Consider the following 16311-nt stretch of genomic DNA (forward strand, 5'->3'; position numbering starts at 1 on the left):
ACAGGTTGCGAATCTAAAGCGCCAGCGAAGTTTTAATGGTTGGAATGGCCCCACTTTTTAACCAAAGCTTTCGTTCACAGCCGGTCTTAATCTCTCTCCCAGGTTCGTATTGCAATCTTCGGTGAAATGCGCTGCACAAACTTGAACATTCGGATTGTACTTTTCTGGAACAGTGTTGTAAATAAAATGCAACCATTCATTTTTAGTTGTCTCATCTTTTGGCATGGCAAACAAGAGTCTTTCTTTTCGCAACGAAACACACAGCGTCTCCGTGACATGGCTGCGGCGGTGACGATACAATGAGATTTACAAGTACGCCCACCTCACTTGCGTTTAGATTTGGGCGGTCTTAAGTCAAATCATGTTACGAAGTGACGTACATTCGTCGGGGTGTGGTTACATGAGGCATTTCAGGCAGGTCTGGGTTCGCATTCGCTTTTAGATAAAATGCATCTTTTGTTTCCGACACTTTAATTTTAGCAATTTTACGTGTCTAATACATGCATGTGCAACTTATAACACACCAAAGACACAGAAAAACACGTATTTCCACCATATGACCCCTTTAATAGTACTTAAAAGCAGATTGAAGAGCCATTTCACGTGGCTGGCAGAAGATGACTGTATTTTTCTCTTTTCCGGCATCCAGCACCGAAAAGCAGAATGTAGGCCAGAGAATTCCCACGAAGAGACTTTTGTTGTCCTCAGCGGTGGGAGATTCAGGTAGTGATGTTAAGTCCTGTTGAGGTAATGGTTGCGTGAAAGGCTTTCCGAAAGCACATGAATGAATCCCCGGTGTCTATGCACCTGTGGTCTGTAAAATTCTCCCACACATGGGCCTCACCTCGTATTATGAATGTAATAATCATATTATGAATGTAATAAATATCTAAGATGTCACTGCTTGTCTGTTGGAAAATATACTTGATCTTAACATGAAAAGGATGCTGTTTAGTTCCCAAGTGGGAAATGATTTACGTTAATCACAACTATTTAAAATAATTTTTGTAGGTGTCTTGCAAATGGGAGACTTGATTTATTTGTCCCGCTTTATGAATTTTAATGCATAAACTAATCTTTCATAGACTATACATGGAGTGATTGTGATAGACTGTGTATAGTTCTGGATCAGGGAAACAAATAGGAAGACAAAACACAATCACAGATTTTTTGGGTCAAGATCATAACCAAATATAGCTCCAGCATTAGTTTAGAAGTGTCTCTTAGTTGTTTAGCTTCAGTTCATAATTTGTTTATTTGCCTTAAATGACTTTTAATCTGCAGTGATGTGGGTACATGCATAACAAGTTTGCATACCACTTATGTAATTTGGGGCTCTTTGTCATTGGACAAAAAAGCATATATTATATTCTATATTCAGTGCACTATATTCCAAATCATCTGATGCCGTACATACGCTTTAAAATATTTTTAAGTTGTGCATTACAGTAACTTTTGACTTGGTAAAGGAGGATGTGAAGCAAAATTCTGATTAATATCTAGTCACACTAAAGCCCATTGCACATTGAGTCGGAAATTTGCGTCCGAAATTTCCGCACGTTAAAAAATAAATACGACCTCACGTTGTGTCAATCACATTTACACACTGCCTCCGATATTTTCGTCCGTCATAAAAAAATCAGACCGGGTTCAATTTTATGCGTTTTTCGCATCTGTCAAGCATTTTGAGTGGCCTTTTTTAACAATTCAGAGACACCGTACAAACAAGAGCCAAATACGAAAAACGCATACGAAAATTTCGGACTGTATGTGTAAAGACCTTAAGTCTGAGGGCTTTTTGCTTGCTTTTCCTCTGTGTGCTTTTAACCTTCACCTTACAAAGCATATCTCCATAGTCTCCTTTCTTTCCAAACAGACCATTTAGAAAAGGCAAAAATTAGTCGACAGACTTTTTCAAGGAATAGTTCACCAAAAAGTGAAAATTCTGTCATCATTTACTCATCCTCAATGTCATTCCAAACCAGTATGACTTTCTTCTGCAAAACACAGAAGATATTTGGAGGAATGTTGGTAACCAAACAACATTGAACCCCATTATCTTTCATTGTATGGACACATTTTGTGTTCCACAGAAGAAAGAGTCATATACAGGTTTTGAATTACATGAGTGTGAATAAATGATGACAGAATTTTTATTTTTGGGTGAACTGACTCTTTAATAGCAGGAATGACTGTACATAGTTCCCAGGCATCATGAGTGGGAGTTTTTTTTTTGTTCTGGTTACCAAGGGAAACAGCATCTGTCCTGTCTCAAAGACTATGAATGACAAAAGATAAGCTCTATGTGTGATTTAACAACAGGACGAACATGGTGGTACAGAGAGAAACAGCAAAAAAGCTTAGCTTTTGGTTTAGCTAACCCAAAAAAGTATGTGGAGGCATGTACCATGTCAACTAACTCCTATAAAATCAAATGACAATTTGTTTTTAGTGACTGTAAGTTAAGTTTTAAGTTGACATTGTGCTTATTTAATGTACTTAATGATATTTTAACAAAAAATTAATGACCAACTCTAAGTCAACTACTGAGTAAGCTTGATTCTCCACAGAATTACAAATAAAAATGCATTTTTATGTGTAATTCCAAGATGGCGGTGCAATCCAAGATGGCGCCGCAGATGGCTGCCTCGGTGTGGAGCTCTCCAGTTGTTTTAGTGTTTTTGTTAGTTTGTCCTGTTTTATGTTTTTCCCATACAATCAGTTTCACAAGCGATGAACTGCTGAACATTCGGCAGTGCACACCATCTGATCTTTTACCGGTTTTTGATTATTCGGACGTTTTACTTAACATCGTAGTCGGAGGCGCAGCGGCGCAGCGGCGCTAACAAAGCGCTCCAGGACGCGCAAGCATGGGAAGCGAGCCGGCGCGCTAATCAGGCTCAGAAAGCGCGGCTTTAAAACTGCGCTGCCTAGCATACATCTGGCGAATCTGTGCTCTCTGCCAAACAAAACGGACGAACTTCTTCTACTCTACCAGACAAATAAGGATTTTTCAAACTCTGCTGTTTTGTGTTTCGTGGAAACGTGGCTAAATTACTTTATCCCGGACAGCGCGCTACATCTGCCCGGCTACCAGCTGTTCAGAGCGGACCGCGACGCAGACTCAACGGGGAAATCGCGCGGTGGTGGGGTATGTTTCTACATCAATGAAAGTGGTGTACAGATACAACAGTGATGAAGAAGATGTGCTGTCTCGACCTAGAAGCACTCTTCATTAACTGTAAGCCCTTTTACTTGCCGCGAGAGTTTCCTCGTTCATTCTCGTGTGTGTTTACATTCCACTGCAAGCGCACGTGAGCGTGGCGTTACAACAGCTCGCCGATCACATCACGGACACTGAGCAACAACATCCGGACTCTGTTATTATTATTCTTGGCGACTTTAATCAGGCAAAACTTACACTCGAGCTGCCAAAATACAGACAACACATCACATGCCCTACCAGAGACAAAAATATTTTGGACCATTGCTACACCACAGTAAAGAATGCATATCGCTCTGTCCCTAGAACAGCTTTAGGACTGTCTGATCACTGCCTGGTTCACCTTATCCCAGCCTACAGGCAGAAATTAAAAGCTGCCAAACCTATGGTAAGGATTGTTAAAAGATGGACCAACGAAACAGAGTGGGCCTTACAAGCCTGTTTCGAGTGCACCGATTGGAGTGTTTTTGAATCTGCTACCAGCGATCTGGACGAGCTCACAGAGACAGGTAACATCATACATCAGTTTCTGTGAGGATTTGTGCATTCCTACCAGGACTTCCTTAAAATACAACAATGATAAACCATGGTTCTCAGCAAAACTCAGACAGATTCGCCAAGCCAAGGAGGATGCCTACAGAAAAGGGGACAAAGTCTTGTACAAGCAGTCTAGGAACACATTGACAAAGGAGATCAGAGTGGCTAAGAGAAACTACTCTAAAAAGTTGGAAAACCGGTTTTCAGCCAACGACCCTGCGTCTGTGTGGAAAGGCCTTAAAGACATCACCAACTACAAGCCACCATCCCCCAATTTTGCAGGCAATCAACACCTGGTCAATGATCTGAATGACTTTTACTGCAGATTTGAAAATGCTAACTTTACACCTCACACCAACTCTGACATTCTCTCTACACAACACCTATCACCTTCAGTCACCCCACCTCCTGCACTTCAGATCAGTGAAGAGGATGTGTGCCGAGTCTTTAGGAAACAAAAGACAAGAAAAGCACCAGGCCCAGATGGTATCTTCCCAGCCTGTCTTAAAAGCTGTGCCTTCATCTTCTCACAGGTCTTCAACAGATCATTGGAGCTGTGCACAGTTCCTTCCTGTTTCAAGCGCTCCACCATAATCCCCATCCCAAAGAAACCCAAAATCACAGGACTGAATAACTACAGACCCGTCGCTCTCACATCTGTGGTCATGAAGTCATTCGAGAGACTGGTACTGGCTTATCTGAAGGACATCACAAAACCCTTACTGGACCCCCTGCAGTTTGCCTACAGAGCAAACAGGTCTGTTGAGGATGCAGTTAACATGGGGCTGCATTTTGTCCTGAAACATCTGGATAGACCAGGGACCTATGTGAGGGTCCTATTTGTGGACTTCAGCTCAGCTTTCAACACCATCATCCCATCACTGCTCCAGACAAAGTTAACCCAGCTATCTGTTCCTGGCTCTATCTGTCAGTAGATCACCAGCTTTCTGACAGACAGGCAGCAGTTAGTGAGAATGGGGAAACTCACATCCAGCACCCGCACAATCAGCACTGGCGCCCACCAGGGGTGCGTTCTCTCCCCACTGCTCTTCTCCCTGTACACAAATGACTGCACTGCCCAGGACCCTTCTGTCAGACTTCTGAAGTTCGCAGACGACACCACACTCATTGGCCTCATCCAGGATGGTGATGAGTCTGCGTACAGACAGGAGGCTGAGCAGCTGGTGATGTGGTAAAAGTCGATCTTGAAGTTCAAAAAATCTCTCAGACAAAGAAGGTTCAGGTGTCAAGGAGTTAACTTTATTTGATCAGGCCAAACAAAGTGAGATGTCCCAAGTCATCTGAAAACCAAGTGTTTTCTAGCCTGTAGTTATAGTGAAACTTAGGAAAGGAGGTGCTTTCCTAAACCAATCAGGAAATTCCCTTTACCTTTTATTTTTTATTATCCAATCATTCTCGTCTGCCACTATTATTTTCTAGGCAACAAGGTTTGTATCTAATAGTGGAATGTCGACCTTTACTTGGTTTTTAAAAATAAGTTTTCCAGTTGGTACCAGTTTTCAGGCCACAAAGTGAACAACATGTTCAACCTTCTGAACTTTATCTAGGTCAGGCCTTAAACAGATCCAAAGACATCACTGAATTTTATATTGCTGAAATCTGGTCTATACTTGGTTAAAACGATTAAAAATATACTTATATGTTCAAACAACACTCAATCAATGCTTAAGTATACTGATTATGTCATTAAATCATTAAATCATCATATATTCACTTGTATAAATCATCTTCATATATTCACTTGTAACACTCAATCAGTGGTCTGATTATTAACACATCTATGGTAATATCATTCCTATGAATACTTCTTATAAGTGGGATGTACAACAGAGCCCAAAAGTGTATATATGCACAAAATGACACAAAATGATCAGAATTATGCACAATATATTCAGAGCCCAAAAGTGTATATATGCACAAAATGACACAAAATGATCAGAATTATGCACAATACTGGCTGTCTGCTGCAGTCATAACAACTTGGAGCTGAACACGCTTAAAACAGTGGAGACGATTGTGGACTTCAGGAGAAACCCCCCTGCACTCCCCCCTCTCACCATCATGAACAGCACTGTGGCAGCAGTGGAGTCATTCAGGTTGCTGGGCACCACCATCTCTCAGAACCTGAAGTGGGACAATCACATTGGCTCCATTGCTAAAAAAGCCCAGCAAAGGTTGTACTTCTTACATCAGCTGAAGAAGTTCAACCTACCACAAACTCTATTAAAACAGTTTTACTCAGCTGTCATAGAGTCTGTCCTCTGCACATCCATCACTGTCTGGTTTGGCTCAGCCACAAAATCAGACATCAGAAGACTACAGAGGACGGTTCGGACTGCTGAGAAGATCATTGGTGCTCCCCTGCCCACCCTCCAAGAACTGTATACATCCAGAGTGAGGAAAAGGGCTCAGAAAACCACCCTGGACCTCTCACATCCAAGCCATCATCTCTTCACAATGCTGCCGTCTGGTCGGCGCTACAGAGCACCAAAACAACCAGACACAAAAACAGCTTCTTCCCTCAGGCCATCTACCTCTTGAACAGTTAAATGTTTTTACACACCATGCAATTAATAACTCTGTGCAATAATAATTAAGTGCAATAATAATTATATCCTCCAGATAATACACGATCTATTTTTATACAACTTTTTCTTTAAATTATATTTCATTCATTCTGCTGTATATAGCACATACCTTGTACTACAAAAGTATATTCTTATGTACAAGTAAAAAATATTTATGTCACGCCAGAAGGATGGGAGTCAAAAGCAGGGATCACCAAAATATCCTTTATTAGAAACAGACAGATCTAGCAATGACGTAATCAAAAACCTGAACAGAAGCAAGACACAGGGCACGAGCGCTCGGCCGGGAAATGCAAAAAGTAAATCCACTAGACAACCCCGAAGGCGAAAAAGGTAAATCCACTTGACAGCCCCGGAGGGAAAAAGGTAATCCACAAGACAGCCCCGAAGGGAAAAAGGTAATCCACTTGACAGCCCCGGAGGGAAAAAGGTAATCCACAAGACAGCCCCGAAGGGGAAAAAGGTAAATCCACTTGACAGCCCCGGAGGGAAAAAGGTAATCCACAAGACAGCCCCGGAGGGAAAAAGGTAATCCACTTGACAGCCCCGGAGGGAAAAAGGTAATCCACAAGACAGCCCCGGAGAGAAAAGGTAAATCCACTAGACCGCCCCGGAGGGCAAAAGGTAAATCCGCTCAAACGCTCCCGGAGAGAGAGGCTGGTAATCCACCCGAATGCTCCCGGAGAGAGAAACTGGAAATCCTCCAGAACGACCCCAGAGAGAGAGGAAGACTTCCCGATGATTGACCTCGCCTGAAGAGAGATAGATCCACCCGAGCAAAACTCCTTCCGCCTTCAGCCAGAGATGGTACCACGGTCGCCGGTGCACGGATCTGCGTGAAAATGTATCACCAAGCAGGGTGCAAAATAGAACTGGAGCCTGGACGAACAAAACAAGTTAGCCACGAGAATACTGAACAAGGCAAGACAAGACAAGACTGGACTAGGTTTACGCAAGACTGATCGTCGGAAGGTTAGAAGTCTAACGGACTGACGAGAAACATAGGAAAACTGAAAGTATAAGAAGGGAGAGTGAGGAGATAGCGAGAGTGGAAACCGGTGTGGAGTGATTAGCGGGAGTGGAAACAGGAGTGCGGTGATGAGTGGATAACAAGGGGGGCGGAGCACCCAAAAGTAAAGACCGAACACATGTAGAGCTGTCAAACGGGCTCCTCCATGTGCTTGGTGGGAAGAAACATAAACAAAACACATGAACCAACAGGTGCTCAGACCCGGAACCTGACATATTTACATACATACATAGCTTTACACTCTCTATATCTTTATCTTATGTTTATTGTATTGTATTTCTTAATTTTTTATACCCATAGGCCCTTATTTAAATCATTGTGTACTGTATTCTATTGTGTTATGGTCTCTGTGTACTGTTGTTGCTGTTTCTGTGTTCTGGATGCTCCTGTTACCAAAACAAATTCCTTGTATGTGCAAACATACTTGGCAATAAAGCTCTTTCTGATTCTGATTTCTGATTTTTGACTCATCTTCATTATTGTGCTAAGACACATTTGTTAAACAGAGTCCATGTTTACCAAAGCAAACACAAATCACCTGAACAATGAGGGTGTTTACATGCACAGTCTTACTCTGATTATGCTTAATAAGCTGATAACAAGTAAGGTCATGTAAACGCATAAACGGTTTTCTTTTCTATGTGCACATGTCTTGACAGCGCAATAGTAAAGTCCCAAATGGAAGTAACAGTAAAATAACACATAAAGGTCCGCTCTCGAATCATGCAGTTGATGTGGAAACAGCAAAATGAAAAACTATTGTTGCATTTGCAGGTACTGCGGACACGAGAAGAGATATAAAAATACAGATTCTGACCGATTTCCCGTGGCATTTTTAATTACTAGACGGACTATCGTTGGTGATGTCACTGTACGCGAGAAACCTTGCAAGTCTCAAATTTCCATGTAAACGCGGTTTTCTGCGTAGCCAGTTTATTGACATGCATGTAAACACGTGAAAACAGGTTTCTTATATAAGATGATTTTTGATAGATATTCGTTTATTTTGTGCATACAACATCAATAATACTAAAATTAGTTAAACCTAACTATCCAAATATCCCATCAGTTCTTATTTTTTTAATCAAACATAAATAGCAAAAACATTCACATGCAAGGGCTTATGGTATTCTAACTGCAATTTGAACTGATTATTTTAAGTTCATTCGATTTATATTTGTATGTTTGCTATGTTTGTGTATGTATAGCATTTTATGATACAATACTCCAACATTTCAAAGAATAGTAGAGCATTAGCCTTGTACCTGTGAATAACACCAAATAGTAACTTCATGGTAAGTTTTAGTTTGTTATTAATGTATAAAACAATAAGAATATGAATAAAACAATAAAAAATGAAAGACATGATGGATTAAGCAAACAGGAAAAAGGTGAGTTCTCTTGATGGAGACAAATATACAGGAAGTGAAACAGGATTGTTCATGTAGTCTGGAAGAGGGAGGGATGCTCAGACATTCAGCCTCCGAGCTGAATCCCGCCGGCTCCAAGACATGTAAACAGTGTCTATGTATATATGAGAATGGCAGAGTTTTTTTTCCTATGTTTGTATCTATAAATGCCTGTGTTTTATCCTGTGAGTGTTAAATGCGAGTGGCTATACCTGAGTGTGTGGGTTTATTTTCCAGAAGTGAGCACCGGTATACAGCCTGACGCACTGCTGTGGTTTAAATTTCATATTTATTGATCTGTCTTGAGAAATCCAAGCCTTTCTGAGCATGTGATTCCAGCATCTGCAGTGAACCTGAGAGGGTACAGCTCAAAATGAGAATGATGTGCAGTGCTTGAGACGGGGTCTGTATTCGTTCGACTAGCTCTGCAAACTGTATATAGTGTAGATTTTTGTTGTCCGACCTCCTTGCTGTTGCAGATGAGTGCATCAAAGCTTAATGTCATATTTTCCGCTGAGTTCCATGTGTATTGATTCTCAAATTCAATAAATTATGTGAGCAGACAGGATGTGTCAAGCTCTGCTTCATCTCAAGTTAAGTCTTAGCGTCATGTCTTCTGTGAAAGTGTGTTGACTTTCAAGTGGCTGTCCTGCTTTTTTTAAATTTTCTGAAGCCCGTAGCTGTGGTTTTATCGTTCCCACTCATCTTTGTCTTTTCAGCCTTCTTTCTTGAAGCTCGCTCTCTTGTATGCAAGGACACGGCTGTGTCTGTATCAGAGTGAGAAAATGGAGCATGAAAAGCTTGAAAAGAATCAAAAAGCTAGTTGTGGATTTAATTGGATTTTTGAGGCAGAAGCCTCATGGTTCACACATGTCTGGTCTGTCACATGTGTGAACCATGAGGCTTCTGCCTCAAAAATTTGATGATTGATAGATGAATTTGCAGATGTGATTTTTTTCTTTGCATTAAAACTGTACGCTATATTAATAGCTTCTTTTGGCTGAGGGACAATTATGTATGTTGACTAACAGTGAAATAAAAAATTAACTTGCCTTTTTTCTCTTCCTTCAGAAGATCAACAGCCACTACACAGAGATGAGGCCATTTTCATCGCCTTGGCATCTGTCTCCATAGTGGCAGTCCTGATTGTGGCGCTATTCTTCGGCTATCGCATGATGATAGGTAAGACACAGTACTCTTGAGCTGTGATTAGAGGTTGACCGATTGATCGGCCGGCCGATTAATCTGTCCGATTTTTGGGATTTTTTAATTAATCGGCATCAGCCGATTGTGCCGCAAATTAGGCCGATTAACAGGCAGGTGCAACTGTGAGCAGCTAAGCGTTGTTGTGGAACCGGCGACGCTGCCTCTTGCGGCATAACACTGTGATGTCCCCCTCTGCCTGCTAACTTTTTAACTACTTGATAACTTCACAAGAAAACGGCAAGATTTAAATTCTTTTTATCCTTCGTTCCTAATCTAGGTTTGTATATTTCATTGATTAAATATGATGCTACTTGAGAATGCGAGTAACTTTTTGGAACTCTATTGTTAGCAAGCCTTCAACTAGGGCTGTGGCGATAAACGATATCATATCGAATCGCGATAGAATGTATTTAAAAAACGATGATAAGCTATTGGCATTTTGACTCGATATGGATTAATCTTACAGTCTAACAGAACGCAGAAATAAACGCAACAACCGTCAGTCAGCGTGCAGCTTTTATCATGCGCGTCAAAGTACAAAGTCCATTTCATACTGCACTTGGCAAAGAAAACTCGAACTGAGGAGGAAAACATTACTGGAAGCGGAAACAAAGGTGAAACTAACCTCGAGTTGTCGTGACGTGGTTTATCAAGTGTCTTATTTTCTTTTCGCAATCGCCGGTTAAACAAAACAAACTTGAGGCGCAATTGCAAGCGAGTTACTTCGAAACTCAAGTACAAAGGATTTTATATCCATCGTAAACATATCTGCTAACATGAGCTGGTGCATATGAAACAAACCAGCGCTGCCCTGTACAGATTAGAGATGTAATGAAGTGAGTTTGTGTGTACATTAAAATATTGAACCTTGTATGTAAGATGCTTGCATGATTAAAGAAATGTACTACAGTTTATGAGAGATGTCTTTTTGAAAGACTAAGGTTCACTGAATGCATTGAATGAATCCCACTACTCGAGCAAGACATTATTGCAGCGTTATGTATGTGCGCAGGTGCTGAGCCAATAGCGTTCGAATGTAAACAGTAACGGAGCCCTTTCATTGGTTGAATGTACTGAATGAACACTCCCTTTACTTAACGAGTCAATTGAGTCAAAATGAGACTGAATGAACTGGTACATGTTGTTTATGGCCTAATATCCTCTGTGTTGCAACAGTGCATTAATTTAATTGAATTTTAACTGGTTAAAGGTTAACTTTTGTTAATAAACTGTATTTAAAATAGATTATTTTAAATACAGTTTTTTAATTAAATATATATCGAAATAAATATTGTTATCGATCAATATAGAAAAAAACTATCAAGTTTACTTTTTTGCCATATCTCCCAGCCCTACCTTCAACCACATAGTTTAGGCTACATGTATGCACGGGTACCAAAACCTGGCGACGAGCCCAGTGGCTAAATTATTACAGTTGTCCGCATTTTATAGCTAGATATACTCTGACGTTATCAATACTGTATCTTTACCGGAGAATTTCTCTCCCTCTGAGGCTGCGTGTGAGACGGCGCAACGCACACTCTGCAGCCATGCCTTGTTAAAAGACAAAACTTCTGGCTAAAACGTGCACGTAACTTTCCTGCTTAAATGCAAGCTTTAGAACAGTTTGAGAAGGTGCTTACACGTTTTGAGCAATGTATTCAATTTATGAATTAGACTACTATCTTGTACCCGGCAATAAACACTCAATCTTACTCAATCAAGTGCACTGATTTGAAGAGACATGTCTTCAATAAATGTTTAATTTAAGCAATATTCTGTATAACTTCTTATTACTTAATTAGATTTTATGAGTGGAAAAAAGAAAATCGGCCTCATATCGGCATCGGCCAGAGAAAAACCCATATCGGTCGACCTCTAGCTGTGATTGGTTATTCGAGAATAGAGGCCACATCATATTGTAACCGAAATGTCATTTGTATATTACAGGTGAGTGTAAACAGGGTCTGCACAATTTGGATATGATAGAGGCAGCACCATCAGAACCCTCTTTGGATTTAGACAGTTTGAAGCTTTTAGAAGTGAGTATTGTTTCTCTATGTTCATTTACCAAATACATGCAGAAATGATCATGTCTTGATTATGCATTGCATTGTAATGAACTTGAACCATCTGTGTTTGTTTTTCGTTGAACACCTGCTACAATTCACACCTGAATAATTTTCCTCGCAGCTGATTGGTCGAGGGCGCTACGGTTCTGTCTATAAGGGCTCGCTTGACGAACGTCCGGTTGCTGTAAAAGTGTTTACATATGCCAACCGTCAGAACTTTGTTAATGAGCGCTCCATCTACCGAATCCCTCTTCTGGAGCATGAAAACATTGCTCGCTTCATTGTCGGCGATGAACGTCTCACAGCAGATGGGCGCATGGAATACCTGCTAGTCATGGAGTACTACCCTCATGTAAGCACAGGCCCTTTATTCCTAATTTTCAAATAATTTCAATAATTCAATATTTTTTAAAGTTCTTTGTGACACAAAACTGGTGACCAGTTTCGTTGCTCTTTGTTGTTTAAAACATTTTACCTTCATCTGCCCTTTATTCCTCATCTCTTTATTTTACTGGTTTCTCCTGACTATTTCTGTCAATGTCGGGAGTGGTATCGAATGTCTTGCTGCTATCTAGGCAGATATTTTTATCAGTGATTCAGATGAATTTCCAGCAGGCAGCACTAGAAGAGACACTTTGATATCACCTTTGTGTGTTAGCTGGTGCCTGTTCAACCCTCTCTCTCTCAAACTTACAAAATTACTTTTCTATTTTCACTCTGTCTGGATTCATGTAGCATTGCAGTCCAGATAAAGTTGCTGACTGCTTCACAGTCAGGAGTGAATTCTAGGGATGCACCAAAATGAAAATTATTGGCCGAAGCCGAATAAAAATGAAACACTTGGCCGAGTATTGAACACCGAACATGGCTTTTCGTATTTCTTCTATTTATTTAGCCAATTTTTTCACTATTGCATAAACTGAATGGTCAAAATGTGCTTTTTATATTTTGTCTTGCTTTTCAGTATATTAACTTAAGATAAAATTGAGCAAAACAAGTATGCTAAATAAAAAAAATTGAGCCCTCTCCCTTCTTGAATAGCCTATATTAGGCCTATGACTTACTGCTGAAAGAATGTACTGTACTCTGTACCCCTACAACAAAACACTTCATTAAAAAGTGTTATTCGACATTATAAGATAAAAATATTAATAAACGAAAACTGTTGGATTATTATAGGCTACACAGCAAAATGATTTAACGTCTCCTCAAAACTCCGCCCACAAAAGCTTACTGTCACTGTTCTCTCAGAAGATGCACTCCTGGCCAGGATGCACAGAACATACTTTGACAAGTTGTTTAGTACAGGGAACTGTGTGCACGCGACCACTGTATGATGTCATAGGATGTCGCGAGCGCCGGTGTTCTGCCAATTTATGCTACCCATAAATTTGTGCTACCCTCGTGTTGTGATTGGGTTGAGGGAGGGGTTATTTAGGTGTAAGGGTTGGGTTGGGGGAGGGGTTAGTACTGTTTTGTATGGAGGTAGCAAAATTTGATAGGGATGCATAAATTGGCAGAACACCGGGGCTACTGTCAGACTGCCCGCTCCAGTCTGAAGTACACAAGTTACCGACCGGTAAAGACGCTTTCATTCAGAAATTTACTCCGGCGCAGCAAGTTCCGTGCTGTGTCTTTCTCTAACACTTTAAAATACTCCACACACTGCCGACATGTTTGCTGCATTAATAAAGCGTGCTCGTCTCGCTCTCTCTCTCTCGCTCTCTGCGCTGGTTGCTGCTTGATCATACCACACATCGTGTTCGGTAAAATTTATTCGGCCATTTAACATATTCGCCGAACATGCCTATTTTGGACTAACATTCGGTGCATCCCTAGTGAATTCACTGTGATGTTGCATGACTTTGGCACCCAGCAGTTTAGCACCTGCAATCTGGCTTAACCAGGTCTGTTTTTAACCAGTCTGAATTAAGTCATAGTCATTCTTTTTGTTTGAAATCAAGCTTTCTATGTAAATTAGGCATGCTATACTCTGTGCCTTTTTCACAAATACTGCCTAGTGGGATTGACGTGGCACTATTATTCCACCTGGTAGGTGGTAAACAGAATGATGTTACAATGTTAAATATGTGCACCATTTTTCAACCGTACGTTACCAAAATCCCTTAAGTCAATGACAATCTTGTACTAAAACTAAGACATGTTAAACACTCTGCAATCTGTGTGCAGTCTTAACTCATGCAAAAATTGCCCAATGACATTAACCCAACATTCTGTGCAACATGTTTTCCCGTACATTCCTGATTAACATGTCATAACTCGCACGTTTGTCTTTGTGTGCGCCTGTTTTACCTGCCTGAGCCTTTTGAATGACAGTGAGGAATGAGTCACACCTTTGTTGTGTCTGGCTAAAGACAACACTCTTGACACAGTACTGTGTTTGCTCTTATTCCACTTCTCAACTAATAGCCTTAAGTCGAGGAACTGGAAATATTGTAAAAACTTGTATTTACTATTTAGACATGATTAAATTATTCAGACAATTCTCTTGCTTCAAAACCCAATGAGCTGTCAACAGCATTTTTTGTCAACATGGGTTGCCTGATGCAACATTAATCCACCCTTTGCGCCTGTGTAAGCATTAGGGGTGTTGTGAAAAATCGATTCACCTAACTATCGCAATTCTTTTTAAAACGATTTAAAAATCGATTGGTTTATCTCAGAATCTATTTATTTTTATTTGACTTCTCCTAAGCGGTGGTGGAGTTACCACTTTTATTCCAACAGAGGGCGTAAAGCAGGGGTGTCCAAAGTCAGTCCTGGAGGGCCAGTGTCCTGCAAAGTTTAGCTTCAACCATAATCAAACACACCTGAACAGCTAATCAAGGTCTCACAAAGTAGACTAGAAACTTCCAAACAGGTGTGTTGAGCCAAGTTGGAGCTAAACTCTGCAGGACAGTGGCCCTCCAGGACCGACATTGGACACCCCTGGCGTAAAGCATTATGTTTGTATCTGTATTAGATGACGTCGTATCCGTTTTAAGATGGCGCGAGGACGCAAAAATCATGGCCGAGTCAGCGGATCAAAGCTCGGAAATTATATCGGCACCTTCACGTTTCAAATCCCAAGTGTGGAAACACTTTGGATTTTACACTTTGCCGGGAAAAGCAGCGCTAGACATGATTAAAACGGTATGCAAACTCTGCCATACACTGAGTTTCATGGTTCAAGGTACTTTAAAATATACACTGTGTATGTGTATGCTCCTGAAATAAAAGTTCAGAAAGATGTGATGCATTGTTTTTATTAATATGACTCATAATATACAGCAGGGCTATTCAATTAGTTTGTCATGAGGGCCAGTTCATGAAAAGCATCCAAAATGAGGGGCCGGAGAGATATGGCTTGCAATATGAGGGATGACACAACAACAATAAGAAATCCGTTTGATTTTTTCCAAAATTCCGTTTTTTCTTTTTAAATTTTTCAGCATTTTCCTTCACTATACAATAGTAATATATTTGCCCACATGAAAAAAATACTTCAGTATACTACAGTATTCATTTATAAACTATATTAAAAGCCTGCAGTAGATACAGTACATTGAACCATACAGGGGAAAATAAAAATAGAAATAATAGAATCTTACATAATACATTTGAAAGATTCTGTGCCATTCCGCGTTATACAGTAAAATCTGTTTAATGCCTGAAATCCGTGATTCAATCTTAGAGCAGTGTATGTTGTATTTTTACATTTTTGCCCCATAAGACACACAAAGTTTTTTCCTACATTTAAACATGCTGATGTTGTATGTTAAACTGCACAACAACAACATCGGTGCATTGTAAGATGCTCAAGCAGGCTTTTCTACATTCAAACATGTTCATGTGTTGTATTTTAAAACTGCATAACAAAACACAACTTCCAGCTGATCAGAGCAGATCGCGACACGGAATCAACAGGGAAATCGATTTAACAATCTTTAATCAAAAATAAATAAACAATAAACAGCAAATAACAGGCCGGCAGCCACCTCACGGTCGACTGCCGGCCACACGAACACATAAACAAACTTAACCTGTTTCCTGGCCCGGGTCCTCTCTCTCGATGGTCCGGTCGCTCATCCTCTTATCCTCCCAAGCTCCCCCGTGAGGCATGCGGGGACCGGCGGTCGCACAGCTGACACTCGTTGCCACTTACGCCACCGGCCCCGCCTTACCCGCCCCACGGCTCTTGCCCCGCCTTCCTCGCTACATACCC

The 16311-nt window shown here is 40.7% G+C and overlaps 1 protein-coding gene across 2 annotated transcripts in view; it reads left to right on the plus strand.

Annotated features, from left to right (window-relative positions):
• bmpr2b (bone morphogenetic protein receptor, type II b (serine/threonine kinase)) overlaps positions 1 to 16311 on the plus strand; it is a 120650-nt gene that overhangs the window by 82760 nt on the left and 21579 nt on the right. The window contains exons 4-6 of one of the 2 annotated variants that reach the window (XM_057335246.1): positions 9880 to 9990; positions 11965 to 12056; positions 12208 to 12438. In XM_057335246.1, the coding sequence (XP_057191229.1) occupies positions 9880 to 9990; positions 11965 to 12056; positions 12208 to 12438 (434 nt within the window). The remainder of the gene's footprint in view (positions 1 to 9879; positions 9991 to 11964; positions 12057 to 12207; positions 12439 to 16311) is intronic. The other variant, XM_057335247.1, reaches the window with a different exon arrangement.

Source organism: Triplophysa rosa, linkage group LG6 (genome assembly GCF_024868665.1).
Source record: "Triplophysa rosa linkage group LG6, Trosa_1v2, whole genome shotgun sequence".
Taxonomy (NCBI): Eukaryota; Metazoa; Chordata; class Actinopteri; order Cypriniformes; family Nemacheilidae; genus Triplophysa; species Triplophysa rosa.